Source organism: Mustelus asterias, chromosome 6 (genome assembly GCF_964213995.1).
Source record: "Mustelus asterias chromosome 6, sMusAst1.hap1.1, whole genome shotgun sequence".
Taxonomy (NCBI): domain Eukaryota; kingdom Metazoa; phylum Chordata; class Chondrichthyes; order Carcharhiniformes; family Triakidae; genus Mustelus; species Mustelus asterias.
In genome coordinates, this window is record NC_135806.1 from 110,234,502 (window position 1) to 110,249,900 (window position 15,399).

The 15,399-nt window shown below is 46.2% G+C and overlaps 1 protein-coding gene across 2 annotated transcripts in view; it reads left to right on the top strand.

Annotated features, from left to right (window-relative positions):
* Window positions 1–3,478: 3,478 nt before the first annotated feature.
* The window catches only part of hexb (hexosaminidase B (beta polypeptide)), a 48,710-nt gene continuing 36,789 nt past the window's right edge, over window positions 3,479–15,399 (top strand). For both annotated transcript variants that reach the window (XM_078214908.1, XM_078214909.1), the window contains exons 1-2: window positions 3,479–4,180; window positions 14,646–14,711. In XM_078214908.1, coding sequence (XP_078071034.1) covers window positions 3,682–4,180; window positions 14,646–14,711 — 565 coding nt within the window. In that variant the 5' untranslated portion in view covers window positions 3,479–3,681. The remainder of the gene's footprint in view (window positions 4,181–14,645; window positions 14,712–15,399) is intronic.

Genomic DNA, 15,399 nt, shown 5'->3' on the forward strand with positions numbered 1-15,399 from the left:
GCATGGTTAGTAAGTTTGCAGATGACACCAAGATTGGTGGCATTGTGGACAGTGAAGAAAGTTATCTCCAATTGCAACGGGATCTTGATCAATTGGGCCAGTGGGCTGACGAATGGCAGATGGAGTTTAATTTAGACAAATGCAAGGTGATGTATTTTGGTAGATTGAACCAGGGCAGGACTTACTCAGTTAATGATAGGGCATTGGGGAGAGTTACAGAACAAAGAGAACCGGGGGTACATGTTCATAGCTCCTTGAAAGTGGAGTCACAGGTGGACAGAGTGGTGAAGAAGGCTTTCGGCATGCTTGGTTTCATCGGTCAGAACATTGAATACAGGAGTTGGGACGTCTTGTTGAAGTTGTACAAGACATTGGTAAGGCCACACTTGGAATACTGTGTGCAATTCTGGTCACCCTATTATAGAAAGGATATTATTAAACTAGAAAGAGTGCAGAAAAGATTTACTCGGATGCTACCGGGACTTGATGGATTGAGTTGTAAGGAGAGGCTGGATAGACTGGGACTTTTTTCTCTGGAGCGTAGGAGGCTGAGGGGTGACCTTATAGAGGTCTATAAAATAATGAGGGGCATAGACAAGGTAGATCGTCAATATCTTTTCCCAAAGATAGAGGAGTCTAAAACTAGAGGGCATAGGTTTAAGGTGAGAGAGGAGAGATACAAAAGTGTCCAGAGGGGCAATTTTTTCACACAGAGGGTAGAGAGTGTCTGGAACAAGCTCCCAGAGGTAGTAGTAGAGGTGGGTACAATTTTATCTTTTAAAAAGCATTTAGATAGTTACATGGGTACGATGGATATGGAGGGATATGGGCCAAATGCGGGCAATTGGGATTAGCTTAAGGGTTTTTTAAAAAAAAGGGCAGCGTGGACAAGTTGGGCCGAAGGGCCTGTTTCCATGCTGTAAACCTCTATGACTGTATGATTAACATCCCATTTCTGGGATTCCTGACCAATGAGAGGGTGTGGGTGTGGTGACAACCCACATTCTGTCAAAAGAAGACTTTTTTGTTAAAGGAACCCTGATAGAGTCAGAATGGCTGAATTCTCCATTACTTCTTAAAGATCCTGCACCCACAGGAATGGAACAGAGGTCCTGCTACATGATTTGAAAGGCTGGAGTGAAGTGCTGTTCCCTATGGACAGCAGGAAGAGGCCAGAACCACACAGGCATGGGATGGTGATGAGCAGTAGGATCTGGTCCCTCCAACCTGGAGACAGTGCACCGAGAGGATTCAGGACCTCAGAGGGGGAAAAGCGAGTGGCATCCCACTTTCAGGTGTTAACCCCCACACTCTGACTTCCCCAGCATTCTCCTGCACCGCATTCCTCAGCTTGCAGCTCAACTCATACCCCTCCCCAAGCAACTCCTAAAATCCCATTTGAACAACTAACACTCACACTAATCCTAATCTTATTGCCTTCTTGCAAACATGCCTCACAGTCACCCTCCACCAATATTATCAATGGGTGGATAAGGGGGACAGTTATGTTGTGGGGATGGGATGATGTCTGTGGGGGCCATCGCTCCCACTTTTCGCTCCCAGGCCGCTTTATCCGCTCTTTGCGGCCCGGGAGCGTTGTGTCAGGGGTGCATTTTTCAATTTTTTTTCTCACTGCGTATGCGCAGTTCAAAGCTCCGATCGGAGCAGTAGCGTTTCAGGCGCGATAAGCCCCGCCCACAGCGCGATTCAGACTCGTGATTTTTTTTTCAGGCTAAGTGCCTGAGAACAGTTTTCCAAGTCGAATCTGAATTGCACCCAGACTCAGCACTTAGAATCAAAATGGTAAAATCAGGCCCTTTGTCTGCAGGTACGCTTAAAGTCTTCCATGACTGGTGGGCATGGCAGGGTACCGGTTCAGCATCATGGATGCTCACAATTGATGTTATGATTTAATTATTCGGGCTGGGCACCTGAGGGCTTTGGTGATAGAACAGGAAATAGGATAGACTCTGTATTGACTTTAATGAGGCCCACAATGTGGGCCTCTTACAATATGAGTTCTCTGATTAAGTAGTGTTTGTCCAATCAGGGAGCCATTCATGTGTACATAATGTGGAGTGTCATAGTTACTGCCACTCCGGGTTTATACCTGTCTGAGTGTTGCTTTCTCTGTAAATAAAGCTAGGTTTAGTGGAGTGACAGTGGTCTTGGATGAGCTATTTCAGACTCCATGGGCCAAATGGCTTCCTTCCGTGTAACCAAATTCTTTTTTTTTTATTTTATAACTTTTGTGGTGCCTCCAAAGGACTTTGACTTTGTTTCCGCTGTGTGGCGCAGGAGCAATTCAGTGTTCTTTCGGGTGGCACAATGTTTAGCACTGCTGCCTCACAGCGCCAGGGACCCGGGTTCGATTCCCAACTTGGGTCACTGTGTGGAGTTTGCACATTCTCCCCGTGTCTGTGTGGGTTTCTTCTGGGTGTTCCGGTTTCCTCCCACAGTCTGAAAGACGTGTTGGTTAGGGTGCATTGGCCGTGCTAAATTCTCCCTCAGTGTACCCGAACAAGCGCTGGAGTGTGGCGACTAAGGGATTTTCCACAGTAACTTCATTGCAGTGTTAATGTAAGCCTTACTTGTGACCAGTGTTGGATTTGGCATAAGCTAAGCAAGCTGCTTCACAGCTCCAGGGTCCCGGGTTCGATTCCCGGCTCGGGTCACTGTCTGTGTGGAGTTTGCACATTCTCCTCGTGTCTGCGTGGGTTTCCTCCGGGTGCTCCGGTTTCCTCCCACAGTCCAAAGATGTGCGGGTTAGGTTAATTGGCCAGGTTACAAAAATTGCCCCTTAGTCCTGGGATGCGTAGGTTAGAGGGATTAGCGGGTAAATATGTGGGGGTAGGGCCTGGGTGGGATTGTGGTCGGTGCAGACTCGATGGGCCGAATGGCCTCCTTCTGCACTGTAGGGTTTCTATGATTTCTATGATTACAGCTTAGGGCCTCACAATCTGCAGGGGCCTCACAAAATTTCAGAAGGTTTACAATGAAGAGAACATTTAAGAGCGGATACCAGAAAAGAAAAAGAAAGCACCAGCTTGAAGAGCAACTCAAAAAATTACCAAAATTACCAAAATCTATGAGAGAGATCAAGCCAGCCAAATGATAAATATGTAATCAGTAAATGCATTCATTTGAAAATAATTTGTATTTTTCACTTCAAATAATTAAAAGGCATAATTATGTTTTCAATTTTTTTGTGGCGACCCAAGGTCCTGTTTTGGTACGCACCTTTGTGAGACCTTTTGGTGTCACTTTTTAACAAGGGGCCTCCAAGCTTTATATAGCACATCCAAAGATGTGCGGGTTAGGTTGATTGGCCATGCTAAAATTGCCCTTAGAGTCCTGAGATGCATAGGTTAGAGGGATTAGTGGGTAAATATATAGGGGTAGGGTCTGGGTGGGATTGTGATCGGTGCAGACTCGATGAGCCAAATGGCCTCTTTCTGTGCTGGAGGGTTTCTATGATTTCTATGATAGCTTAGGGCCTCACCAAATCTAAATCCGGCACTGCTTGTGACACTAATAAATAAACTTTAAAGAAAACTCAACAGATGCAATCTCCAACGCGTGTGTGAGCGGGCGCTAGGACCCGGCGGGGTTTGGAGTTGGTGGCGGGGGCTGACCGTTGAGGTTGTTTTTGAATTTGTCACGTGAGGGGCCGCCGCTCACATGACCGCCGCACGCGGCCACTTAAATCCGGGCTCGAGCCGGCACTGCCCAGTCAGACTGGCGATGGCGAAGCTCTGTAGCCCAGCGCTCTGGGGCTTGGCTCTGCTGTTGTGCCGACTGGCCGCCGCCACCGACACTATCTACGGGGAGGATGAGGCGGCCCGCCAGCCCCAGGAGGAGGACGAGGAGGAGTCGCCTTCCGGCTCCCTCTGGCCCCTGCCCAAACAGGTCCACTTCAGCCCCGAGCTTTACCGGCTGAGCGGCCACACTTTCCAGATCGTCCACTCGCCCCAATCCAGCGCCGCTGTCGGCTGCTCCATCCTGGACAATGCCTTCCGCAGGTATTTCTACCACATCTTCGGCAGCTCGGCCGCCAGGACCCCGCCAGGACTGTCCGCCCGCCTGGGCGACATCGCAGAAGTGCGCCAGCTGCAGGTCACTATTACCGCCAGTGACCCCGAGTGTAACCAGCACCCCAGCATCACCAGCAACGAAGCTTGTGAGTATTGTTCCAGGGGGAAGGGATGGAGGGAAATAATATCCCCCCGCCCCCAATGATCAAGTGTGGTGCTATATCAATGCAGCTCCCATGCCCACGATGCGGCTGCATTCCTATAGCGCCTTCGGGATGCCCCTGAGCCCATTGCAACCAATGACCTACTGTTTTTGAGGAAGTTCAAAACGTTTTCCTTGCTCCTTAAATAATTACAGACAAGTGGGCATGGTGGCACAGTGGTTGGTGCTGCTGCCTCAGTGCCAAGGACCTGGGTTCAGTTCCTGGCTTGGGTCAATGTCTGTGTGGAGTTTGCATGTTCTCCCTGTGTCTGGTTTCCCTCCACAGTCCAAAGATGTGCAGGTTAGGTGGGGTTGGCTATATTAAATTGCCCCTTATTGTCGGGGGGACTAGCTAGGGTAAATACATGGGGCTAGGACCTGGGTGGGCTTGTTGGTGTGGACTTGATGGGCTGAATGGCCTCCTTCTGTGCTGTAGGATTCTATGATTCTAAGTCCATGATGGGCAAATTATTAGAAGTTGATAAATCATCATAGAAAAGACCAGATTTATTAAGGGAAGTGTCATCACTAATGTGGTGGATTTTTTGGAGGAGGTAACAAGAGGGTTGGTGAGGATGGTATGTTTGAATCTGTTAAGTTGGGTATCTCCTCAAACTGCCCCTCAGCCAGGTGTCAGGGAACACAGGCCTTTATTCAGTCTACTTGCTCCACACCATGTTGACTGCCTACTTGAGGTAGTTCCCAATCAGCTCCTCCCTCACCCATGTCACCTGACCCTTAAAGGGGCTGTGCCCCAACATGTATAACATAGTCTACATGGGTTTTAGCAAGAATCTTGAGGTGTCACATGCCAGGTTGGTCAGTAAAAATGCAAGCCTTAGGCATCTGTAGAAAAATGGCAAGTTGGATCCAAAATTAGTTCAGTGACAGGCAGCAAAAGTTAATAATGGTCAGTTGGTGTTTTGTGACTGAGGCTTCATTGGGCTCAGTATCACATCTGTTGCCTTCTGACATGTATGTGTCAGTGTTTCTGACTTGAATGTCAGAACCGCAATTGAGAAGTTTCCAGATAATGCAGAAACTGCTGCTGTGGTTAATGATAGAGAACTGCAGACAGTGGACTAGTCAGGAAGTGGAAAATTGAATTCAATCCAGAGAAGTGAGACAATGCATTTGGGTATGATGGATAAGATGAGGGAATACTCAATAATTGGTAGGACTTAAAGTGTAGCGGATAGAGGGACTTTTAAGGGTCTTTAGGCATGCACGTCAAGGTAGATTAGATGGTTAAGATGACACGCAGTGTATTTTTCATTATTAGCTGAGGCATAGAATGGGTCCTACAGGAAAAGGAGGTGGTAGATCCTGGTGGATGGTTCCCTGAGCAGACTGTCAGAATGCCCAATTGCCAGAACTTTCAAACAAGCACCGAGACCCTGCTTGGTTGGTGAGAAAGGGTCTGATGACGAGGGCCTTTCTACACGACTGGAGTCTCATCCCATCTGCACATTGCCCTTGCGGTGACTGTGGTGAGGAAGAGACTGTTGTCCACCTCGTGGAATGTGCCTTTGCAAAGAAGGTCTGGAGTGAGATGGGGTGCTTTTTGTCAAAGTTCATCCCGAACAGCTCCATGACACACAACTGTTCTCTATGGGCTACTCCCAGGGACACACTCTGAGACAAACATCAGATGTTCTTGGTGGATCATCGACTTGGTGAAAGATGCTCTTTAGTCTGCCCAAAACTTGTTGGTCTTCCAGTACAAGGAGTTGTCCCTGACTGTGTTGCAAACTAGCATATTCCAAAACCCAGGACTACATGCTGAGGGAGGCACTGAAGCTTGGGGCAGGCACCAGAGAGGCGCAAAGGAGATAGTCACTAGCCAAGAGCTTTCAACTCCAGTGAACCAAAGGGAACAGAACATCTTGTACCGAATGACTCATTGAATGCATACTGTGAATATTACATGTATCTCAGCTGTACTGAAGAACCTTGGAATGCAATTTTTTCTATGTAGACATCCTTTAAAATAACTTTGCAACATTTATAAGATCATTGTAAAATGTCTAGAATGTTTCTTTACTGTATTGAAGCATCTCAATGTTATTTGATGTATGTAAAGAACCTGAATAATGTTTTTTGTGATGGTCACTTTGGAATGTTTGTAATGTTCTCTCAGATTCATGAATAAAGTATTTTTTGTTGGGGGGGGGGGGGAGGATGATGTAGGAGCAGAGAGGCTATAATAGAATTGTGTTTTTAAAAAAAAAAACAGTAGTTCAGGCACAACTAAGATTACTACGTATAGCTCTGGTCATTACATGAAGGGTTGCAGAAGAAGTCTTGAGGATGTTGCAGGGAATGGTGAGGAGGTGCCTAGACAGTAAATTGGAAGGATCTATATTAAGCTAGAGGGATGAAAAGAAGGCTTAGATTGGAGAGCTGGCACACCTACACCTGAATGTTTTTTTTTCCTGAGCTGTAAAATCACTGACAATTATTAATGGCTGAAGGAATAAAAACCACCTTTGTACCAAAAGTACTATACTTAATGGTGAGACCAGACCTTCTTTGGCACAGTGCACACATACTAATTACGAATGTAGAACTTAGTGCCAGTTTTACTAAGTTAACAGTGGAGCAACTTTTCAATATTGCCATTCAAGCATACAGCAACTTTATCATTCCAGATGGGTAATAAATGTTGGTCTAGCCAGTGATACCCTCAACCAATGAATGAAAATATTTTTAATTGTGTATAAAGATGTTTCATGGGCCACACTAGTTACTTTGAGTCATTACCTACCCATGCCTGCTAACATCTTGAAGGGCAAGAGCAGCAGACACATGGGAACACCACCACCTGAAGTTCCCTTTCAAGCCACTTACCATCCTGGCTTGGAAATGTATTGCTGCCATTCTTCACTGTCGCTGGGTCAAAATATGTCTTGCGAACTGGCATTGACCTTTCACTATGGATGCTGGTAGTCTGAAATAGTGCTGGAAGCACTGCAGCTCTGGTAGTACCTGTGGGACTAGAAACTGGGTTAACTTTTTTTGATTCCTTTAGCCCCATAAGACAAAACTGAGCCCCTCTTGGAAAACCTACTATGTTTTGGCCTCAACTGCTTTCTGTGGTAGTGAATTCCACAGGCCCACCACTCTCTGGGCAAAAGAATTTCTCTTTTTACTTCAGTCCTAAATGATTTACCCCATATCCACAAATCAACGCAGGTGGGGAAGGTAGTCAAGAAGGCATACGGAATGCTTGCCTTCGTCGGCTAGGGCATTGAGTTTAAAAATTGGCAAGTCAAGTTGCAGCTTTATAGAACCTTAGTTAGGCTGCACTTGGAACATAGTGTGGCGACTAGAATTGAACACTATCAGAAGGATGTGGAGGCTTTGGAGAAGGTACAGAAAAGATTTACTAGGATGTTGCCTGGTATGAGCAGAGGTTGGAGAAACTTGGTTTGTCCTCACGAGAATGACAGAGGTCGAGGGGCGACCTGATAGAAGAGTCAATTACTAGGGGGCATGGGTTTAAAGGAGATGTGCAAGGCAAGTTTTTTTTACACAGAGGGTGGTGAGTGCCTGGAACTTGCTGCCGGGGGGATGTAGTGGAAGCAGATATGATGGTGACTTTCAAGGGGCTTCTTGACAAATACATGGATAGGAATAGAGGGATGTGGTCCCCAGAAGGGGTTCTGGCAGCATGGTCAGTGCAGACTTGGAGGGCAGAAGAGTCTCTCTCTCTCTCTCGTCTTGTCTCATTCGTCTAAACTTAAGTGAATATAATCCTAACCAACAAAAAACAATACAGCACAGGAACAGGCCCTTCGGCCCTCCAAACCTGCGCCGCTCATGTGCCCACTACACCATTCTTTTCTATCCATCTATTCCCAGTCTGTTCATGTGGTTATCTAGATAAGTCTTAAATGATCCCAGTGTGTCTGCATCAATCACCTTGCTTGGCAGTGCATTCCAGACCCCCACCACACTCTGTGTAAAATACGTCCCCCTGACATCTGTGTGGAACCTTGCCCCCCTCACCTTGAACCCGTGACCCCTTGTGTTCGTCACCTCCGACCTTGGAAAAAGCTTCTCACTGTTCACCCTATCTATGCCCTTCATAATTTTATATGCCTCTATTAGGTCGCCCCTCATCCTCCGTCTTTCCAGGGAGAACAACCCCAGTTTACCCAATCTCTCCTCAATAGCTAAGACCCTCCATACCAGGCAACATCCTGGTAAACCTTCTCTGTACTCTCTCCAAAGCCTCCACGTCCTTCTGGTAGTGTGGCGACCAGAACTGGACGCAGTATTCCAAATGTGGCCTAACCATCGTTCTATACAGATGCAACATCATATGCCAACTTTTATATTCTATGCCCCATCCAATAAAGGCAAGCATGCCATAGGCCTTCTTCACCACCCTCTCCACCTGTGCTGCCACCTTTAAGGATCTGTGGACTTGTACACCCAGGTCCCTCTGTGTGTCTATACTCCTGATGGTTCTGCCATTTATTGTATAGCTCCCCCTTACATTAGATCTACCAAAATGCATCACTTCGCATTTATCTGGATTAAATTCCATCTGCCATTTCTCCGCCCAATGTTCCAGCCTATCTATATCCTGCTGTATTCTCTGACAATGTTCATCACTATCCGCAACTCCAGCAATCTTTGTGTCGTCCGCAAACTTACTGATCACACCAGCTACATCTTACAAACAGCAGAGGTCCCAGTACAGAGCCCTGCGGAACACCACTAGTCACAGACCTCCAACCGGATGGCTAATCATGATGTGGAGATGCCGGCGTTGGACTGGGGTAAACACAGTAAGACGTCTCACAACACCAGGTTAAAGTCCAACAGGTTTATTTGGTAGCAAATACCATAAGCTTTCGGAGCACTGCTCCAGACTCACCATGGACTACTCTCCGGAATCGGTTGCATTCTTGGACACGCGCATCTCCATTAAGGACGGTCACCTCACTGTACCGCAAGCCCACGGATGACCTCATGATGCTCCGCTTCTCCAGCTTCCACCCTAAACACGTAAAAGAAGCCATCCCCTACGGACAAGCCCTCCGAATACACAGGATCTGCTCGGATGAGGAAGCTCGCAACAGACACCTCCAGACGCTGAAAGATGCCCTCATAAGAACAGGATATGGCGCTCGACTCATCGATCAACAGTTCCGACGCGCCACAGCAAAAAACCACACCGACCTCCTCAGAAGACAAACACGGGACACGGTGGACAGAGTACCCTTGGTCGTCCAGTACTTCCCCGGAGCGGAGAAACAACGGCATCTCCTCCGGAGCCTTCAACATGTCATTGATGAAGACGAACATCTCGCCAAGGCCATCCCCACACTCCCACTTCTTGCCTTCAAACAACCATGCAACCTCAAACAGACCATTGTCCGCAGCAAACTACCCAGCCTTCAGGAGAACAGTGACCACGACACCACACAACCCTGCCACAGCAACCTCTGCAAGACGTGCCGGATCATCGACATGGATGCCACCATCTCACGTGAGAACACCATCTACCAGGTACATGGTACCTACTCTTGCAACTCAGCCAACGTTGTCTACCTGATACGCTGCAGGAAAGGATGTCCCGAGGCATGGTACATTGGGGAAACCATGCAGACACTACGACAACGGATGAATGAACACCGCTCGACAATCACCAGGCAAGACTGTTCTCTTTCTGTGGGGGAGCACTTCAGCAGTCACGGGCATTCAGCCTTGGATCTTCAGGTAAGTGTACTCCAAGGCGACCTTCACGACACACGACAGTGCAGAGTCACTGAGCAGAAACTGATAGCCAAGTTCCGCACACATGAGGACGGCCTAAACCGGGATGTTGGACTTATGTCACATTATCAGTAACCCCCACAGCTTTCCCCCTGGTCTTGCACAATCTCACTAGCTGTTCTGTCTGGAGACAATACACATCTCTTTAACCTGTGTTGAATGCTCCCTCCACCCACATTGTCTGTACCTTTAAGACCTGGCTGGCTGTAGAGATTCGCATTCTAATTAGTTTTCTGTAACTTGATTTCTGTGTCTGTGCACTGTTTGAGAGCACATTTCCACTCCATCTGACGAAGGAGCAGTGCTCCGAAAGCTTATGGTATTTGCTACCAAATAAACCTGTTGGACTTTAACCTGGTGTTGTGAGACTTCTTACTGTGTTCTATGGCTAAGCCAGCTCTCCACCCATCTAGCTAGCTCACCTCTTATCCTGTGAGATTTAACCTTTTGCACCAGCCTGCCGTGAGGGACCTTGTCAAACGCTTTACTAATATCCATATAGACGACATCCACAGCCCTTCCCTCGTCAATTGTTTTTGTCACCACCTCAAAAAACTCAACCAAATTTGTGAGGCATAACCTCGTACAAAACCATGCTGTCTATCGCTAATGAGATTATTCAGTTCTAACTCGATCTCTCCTCACACATCAGTCCTGCCATCTCAGGAATCAATCTGGTAAACCTTTGCTGCACTCCGTCTATAGCAAAAACATCCTTCCTTGGATAAGGAGACCAAAACTGCACACGGTATTCTAGGTGTGGTCTCACCAAGGTGCTGTGTAATTGCAGCAAGACATTCCTGATCCTGTACTTGAATCATCTCGCTATGAAAACCAACATGCTATTTGCTGCCTTTACTGTCTGCTACAACTTTCAGCAACTGGCGTACATGGACAACCAGGTCTCGTTGCACGTTCCCCTATATCAATCTATAGCCATTCAGATAATCTGACTTCCTGTTTTTGTGAGAGACCCTAAAATGCCATTGCCTATTTGAGTGTTGTATCTATTTCCTTTTCATAGAAATCATAGAAACCCTACAGTGCAGAAGAAGGCCATTCGGCCCATCGAGTCTGCACCCACTAATCCCTCTAACCTACACATCCCAGGACTCTAAGGGGCAATTTTTTAACCTGGCCAATCAACCTAACCCGCACATCTTTGGACTGTGGGAGGAAACCGGAGCACCCGGAGGAAACCCACGCAGACACGAGGAGAATGTGCAAACTCCACACAGACAGTGACCCAAGCCGGGAATCGAACCCGGGACCCTGGAGCTGTGAAGCAGCAGTGCTAACCACTGTGCTACCGTGCCGCCCAAAGGGGGAAAGTATTAGTTCATTATTTTCCATGTTCCTGAAGAAGATTCTGGTCCATTTTTAAAACACTCTGCTCCCCTATATTGGCATTATGCTTGGGTCCCCTCTTCTTAGCCTTTTCAGTAACGTTGATCATAGTGGGAAACTGTCACTGGCTCAAAAAGCCAATTCCTCAGTATAGACTAGTGTGGTTTCTCTTGGAGTGATTCTGGTTTTGGTCCTTTCATATTCTTATTCTCTCTGACAGCAAAGCAGCTTCACTGCAAGCAATCAAATAATCATTACTGACTATCCAGGAAGGAGCCATTAGAACAGGGATAGGACACTTGATGCTCAAGTCTGTTATGTCATTCAGCTACATCATGGCTGCATTGCATATGCTCTTTTTCATTCCTTTAAGAGTATCATCCCTGAGGCCCAAGGATTAGACGAGTAGTTGCTGTATGGACAAGAAGCCGGTTAAGTGATAGATTGATGTCTCTTTAGCCTGGAAGAAGTGTGCAGTGACTTTCTACCATGATGTTGGAACCACTCCTCTGTTTGATAAATCCCATGCTATTCCCTGTGTTGAACTTCATCTTCCACAATAGAGGTGTATAAAATTATGAAGGGCGTAGATAGGGTGAACAGTGGGAAGCTTTTTCCAAGGTCGGAGGTGACGAACACAAGGGGTCACGGGTTCAAGGTGAGGGGGGCAAGGTTCCACACAGATGTCAGGGGGATGTATTTTACACAGGGTGGTGGGGGTCTGAAATGCACTGCCAAGCAAGGTGATTGATGCGAACACACTGGGATCGTTTAAGACTTATCTAGATAGCCACATGAACAGACTGGGAATAGATGGATACAAAAGAATGGTGTAGTGGGCACATGAGCAGCGCAGGCTTGGAGGGCTGCTATCCTAGTCATTTTAATATAAATGGTCATAGGAAAAATCCCTGGGAAACACACATTCCACCAATCCAAGAATATTCTGTTTATCTCTACTGCCTTCTATCTCCCAACCAGTTACCAACCTGTGTCTCAAGGTTGCCCCCAATTGTATTTCATTCTTTTTTTCCTAAACTCTCTTGTGTGGAACCTTATTAAATGCCTACTGAAAATTTATATAGGCCTTGCTGGTAGATTCTGACGAACTGTTACATTTGCAGCTTTGTTTTTTAAAAAAAAGTAATTAGCTCAACTAATTTTGAGTTGTTGTTCAGCTTGGTAATGCCATGGCATAGGGAAACAGCATATTACCTAGAATGGCTTCACTGTGATACTTCAGGAATGATGTTTTGTTGAAAATGCCAACTGAGGTCCATTCTGGAAGAAACTATGACACCATTCAGCAGGGTTCATCCTGTATTGTGACTGACGTTTCTTGAAGTAAAATAGGATCTAATCAATCACTTGCCAATATGAGACAATTGGCTGCTCAGTTTGCCTACATGTCAAAAAATAATTGACTGTAAAAAGAGTTGTGTTTTTAGACAGTACTTTTCAAGCCCATTGAACATCTATAGCCAGTGGAGTACTTTTGAAGTGTAGTTACTGTTAGAATGTGACAGCCAAATCAAATGCAACAAACTCTCAAATAGCAGTCTGACAATGACCAAATTATCTGTTTGTGAAACATAGAACCTAGGTCATTTGGCCCTTCAAGCCTGCTCCATCATTAATTTTGATCATGGCTATCATCGAATTCAATATCCTGATTCCCCTCCCACCCCCCAATATCCCTTTAGCCCCGAGAACTATATCTAATTTCTTCTTGAAATCAGACAACATTTTGGCCTCACCTACATTCTGTGGTAGTGAATCCCACGCATTCACCACCCTCTCGGTGAAGAAATATCTCCTCAACTCAGTTCGGAAAGATTTACCCCATATCCTCAAATTATGGCTCCTAACAAAGAACAATACAGCACAGGAACAGGCCCTTCGGCCCTCCAAGCCCGCGCCGCTCCCCGGTCCAGGATTGAATCCTGAATCCAGGATCCCCGCCCAATTTTCCAGCCTATCTACATACCAATATCCTATCCACCGAGCTGTCCCTCACAGCTACGATGCTTTGTTCATCACAACCTATTAACTCACCCCCACCCCCCCATTCCAGACCATGTGATCTCCAGGGAGAGGCAAAAACCCAGAGTGAAAACCCCAGGGCCAATATGGGGGAAAAAAATCTGGGAAATTCCTCTCCAACCCCCTGAGGCGATCGAAACGAGTCCAGGAGATCACAATGGCCCTAATCGGAAAATGCTTCCCAACCCTAGTCATTTCCACTTCCACGAACACCATATGAATTCCCTGCCCCCGAGACAGGTTCCCAACTATCCGCAGTCTCGCTCTGTACTGGCACCAGCAAGATGATCATAGAATGAAGCCTTGAAACGAGAAACAAGGAACAATTAGCCCGCGCCGCTCCCTGGTCCAAACTAGACCACTCTTTTGTATCCCTCCATTCCCACTCTGTTCATATAGCTGTCTAGATAAGTCTTAAACGTTCCCAGTGTGTCCGCCTCCACCACCTTGCCCGGCAACACATTCCAGGCCCCCACGACCCTCTGTGTGAAATATGTCCTTCTGATATCTGTGTTAAACCTCCCCCCCTTCACCTTGAACCTATGACCCCTCGTGAACGTCACCACCGACCCGGGGAAAGTCCTAGTTCTGGACTCCCCCACCATTGGGAATATTCTTTCTGAATCCACCCTGTTAGAATTTTATAAGTTTCTGTGAGATCCCCTCTCTCTCTCCTAAACTCCAGTGATTATAATCCCAACTGACTTAGTCTCTCCTCTTATGACAGATCTGCGATCCCAGAATCAGCTTGGTAAACCTTCGCTGCACATCCTTCCTCAGACAACAAAACTGCACACAATACTCCAGGTGTGGCCTCACCAACGCCCTATACAATTGAAAGATAAATATTGGCTTGGGCACCAAGGATAACTCTTCTGCACTTTTTCAAAATAATGTCATAGGTTCGTTTACATCCACCTGAGCAGGCTAATGGGGCCTCAGTTTAATTTCTCATCTGAAAGATGGCACCTCCAATGATGCAGGATTCCTTCAATACTGCAGTATCAGCCTAGATTTTTGTGCTCAAGTTTTGGGGTGGGATTTAAACCTAGAACTTTAATGAGTACACTACCAGTTTTGGAATTGCCTGTGTATGTTAATTTTCCAGAATAAATTCAAGTTATTTCTTTCCCATCACCATTCATGCACAATGTAATCAAATTTTGCTTTCTTTGGTCAGAATGTGACATGCATTTTTGTCTACTTCTATTATTTTTGTTCTCTTTTAGATGAAATCAGTATTACCCAACCTATAGCTACTCTAAAATCAGAAAGCGTGTGGGGTGCACTGCGAGGTAAGTGTTGGAAAGATTGCCTTAAAACCTTTCATCTTGCTAAATTAGTGACTTTGTATCTCAAACCAACTTGTATGACACTGTGAAAAGACAAGGTAGGGGAAAGAATTTTTCTAAATTAAATTGCCATAATAGAATCATGGATAATTTTTCCCACTGGAAACAAGAGCTTTGGATTTTTTAAGATTGACGTTGGTGTCAAATAGGAAGGAATAGTAGAATGGTGTGGCTGAACTGGAAAGCACACTTGGTTATTGGGGAGCATCCTAGTATATTTTATTTAATGTAAACTAATTGTACCGCGTGTTGCCCACAGTCAAAGACACTTTGCCTTATAATGGGTAAAGCATTATACCATAAGACATAGGAGCAGAATTAGGCCACTCGGCCCATCGAGTCTGCTCCGCCATTCAATCATGGCTAATTTTTTTTTTTCTCATTCCCATTCTCCTGCCTTTTCCCCATAACCCCTGATCCCCTTATTAATCAAGAACCTATCTATCTCTGCCTTAAAGACACTCAATGACCCGGCCTCCACAGCCTTCTGCGGCAAAGAGTTCCACAGATTCACCACTCTCTGGCTGAAGAAATTCCTCCTCATCTCTGTTTTGAAGCATCTTCCCTTCAGCCTGAGGTTGTGCCCTTGGTTCTAGTTTTTCCTACTAGTGGAAACATCCAACTGCATTAT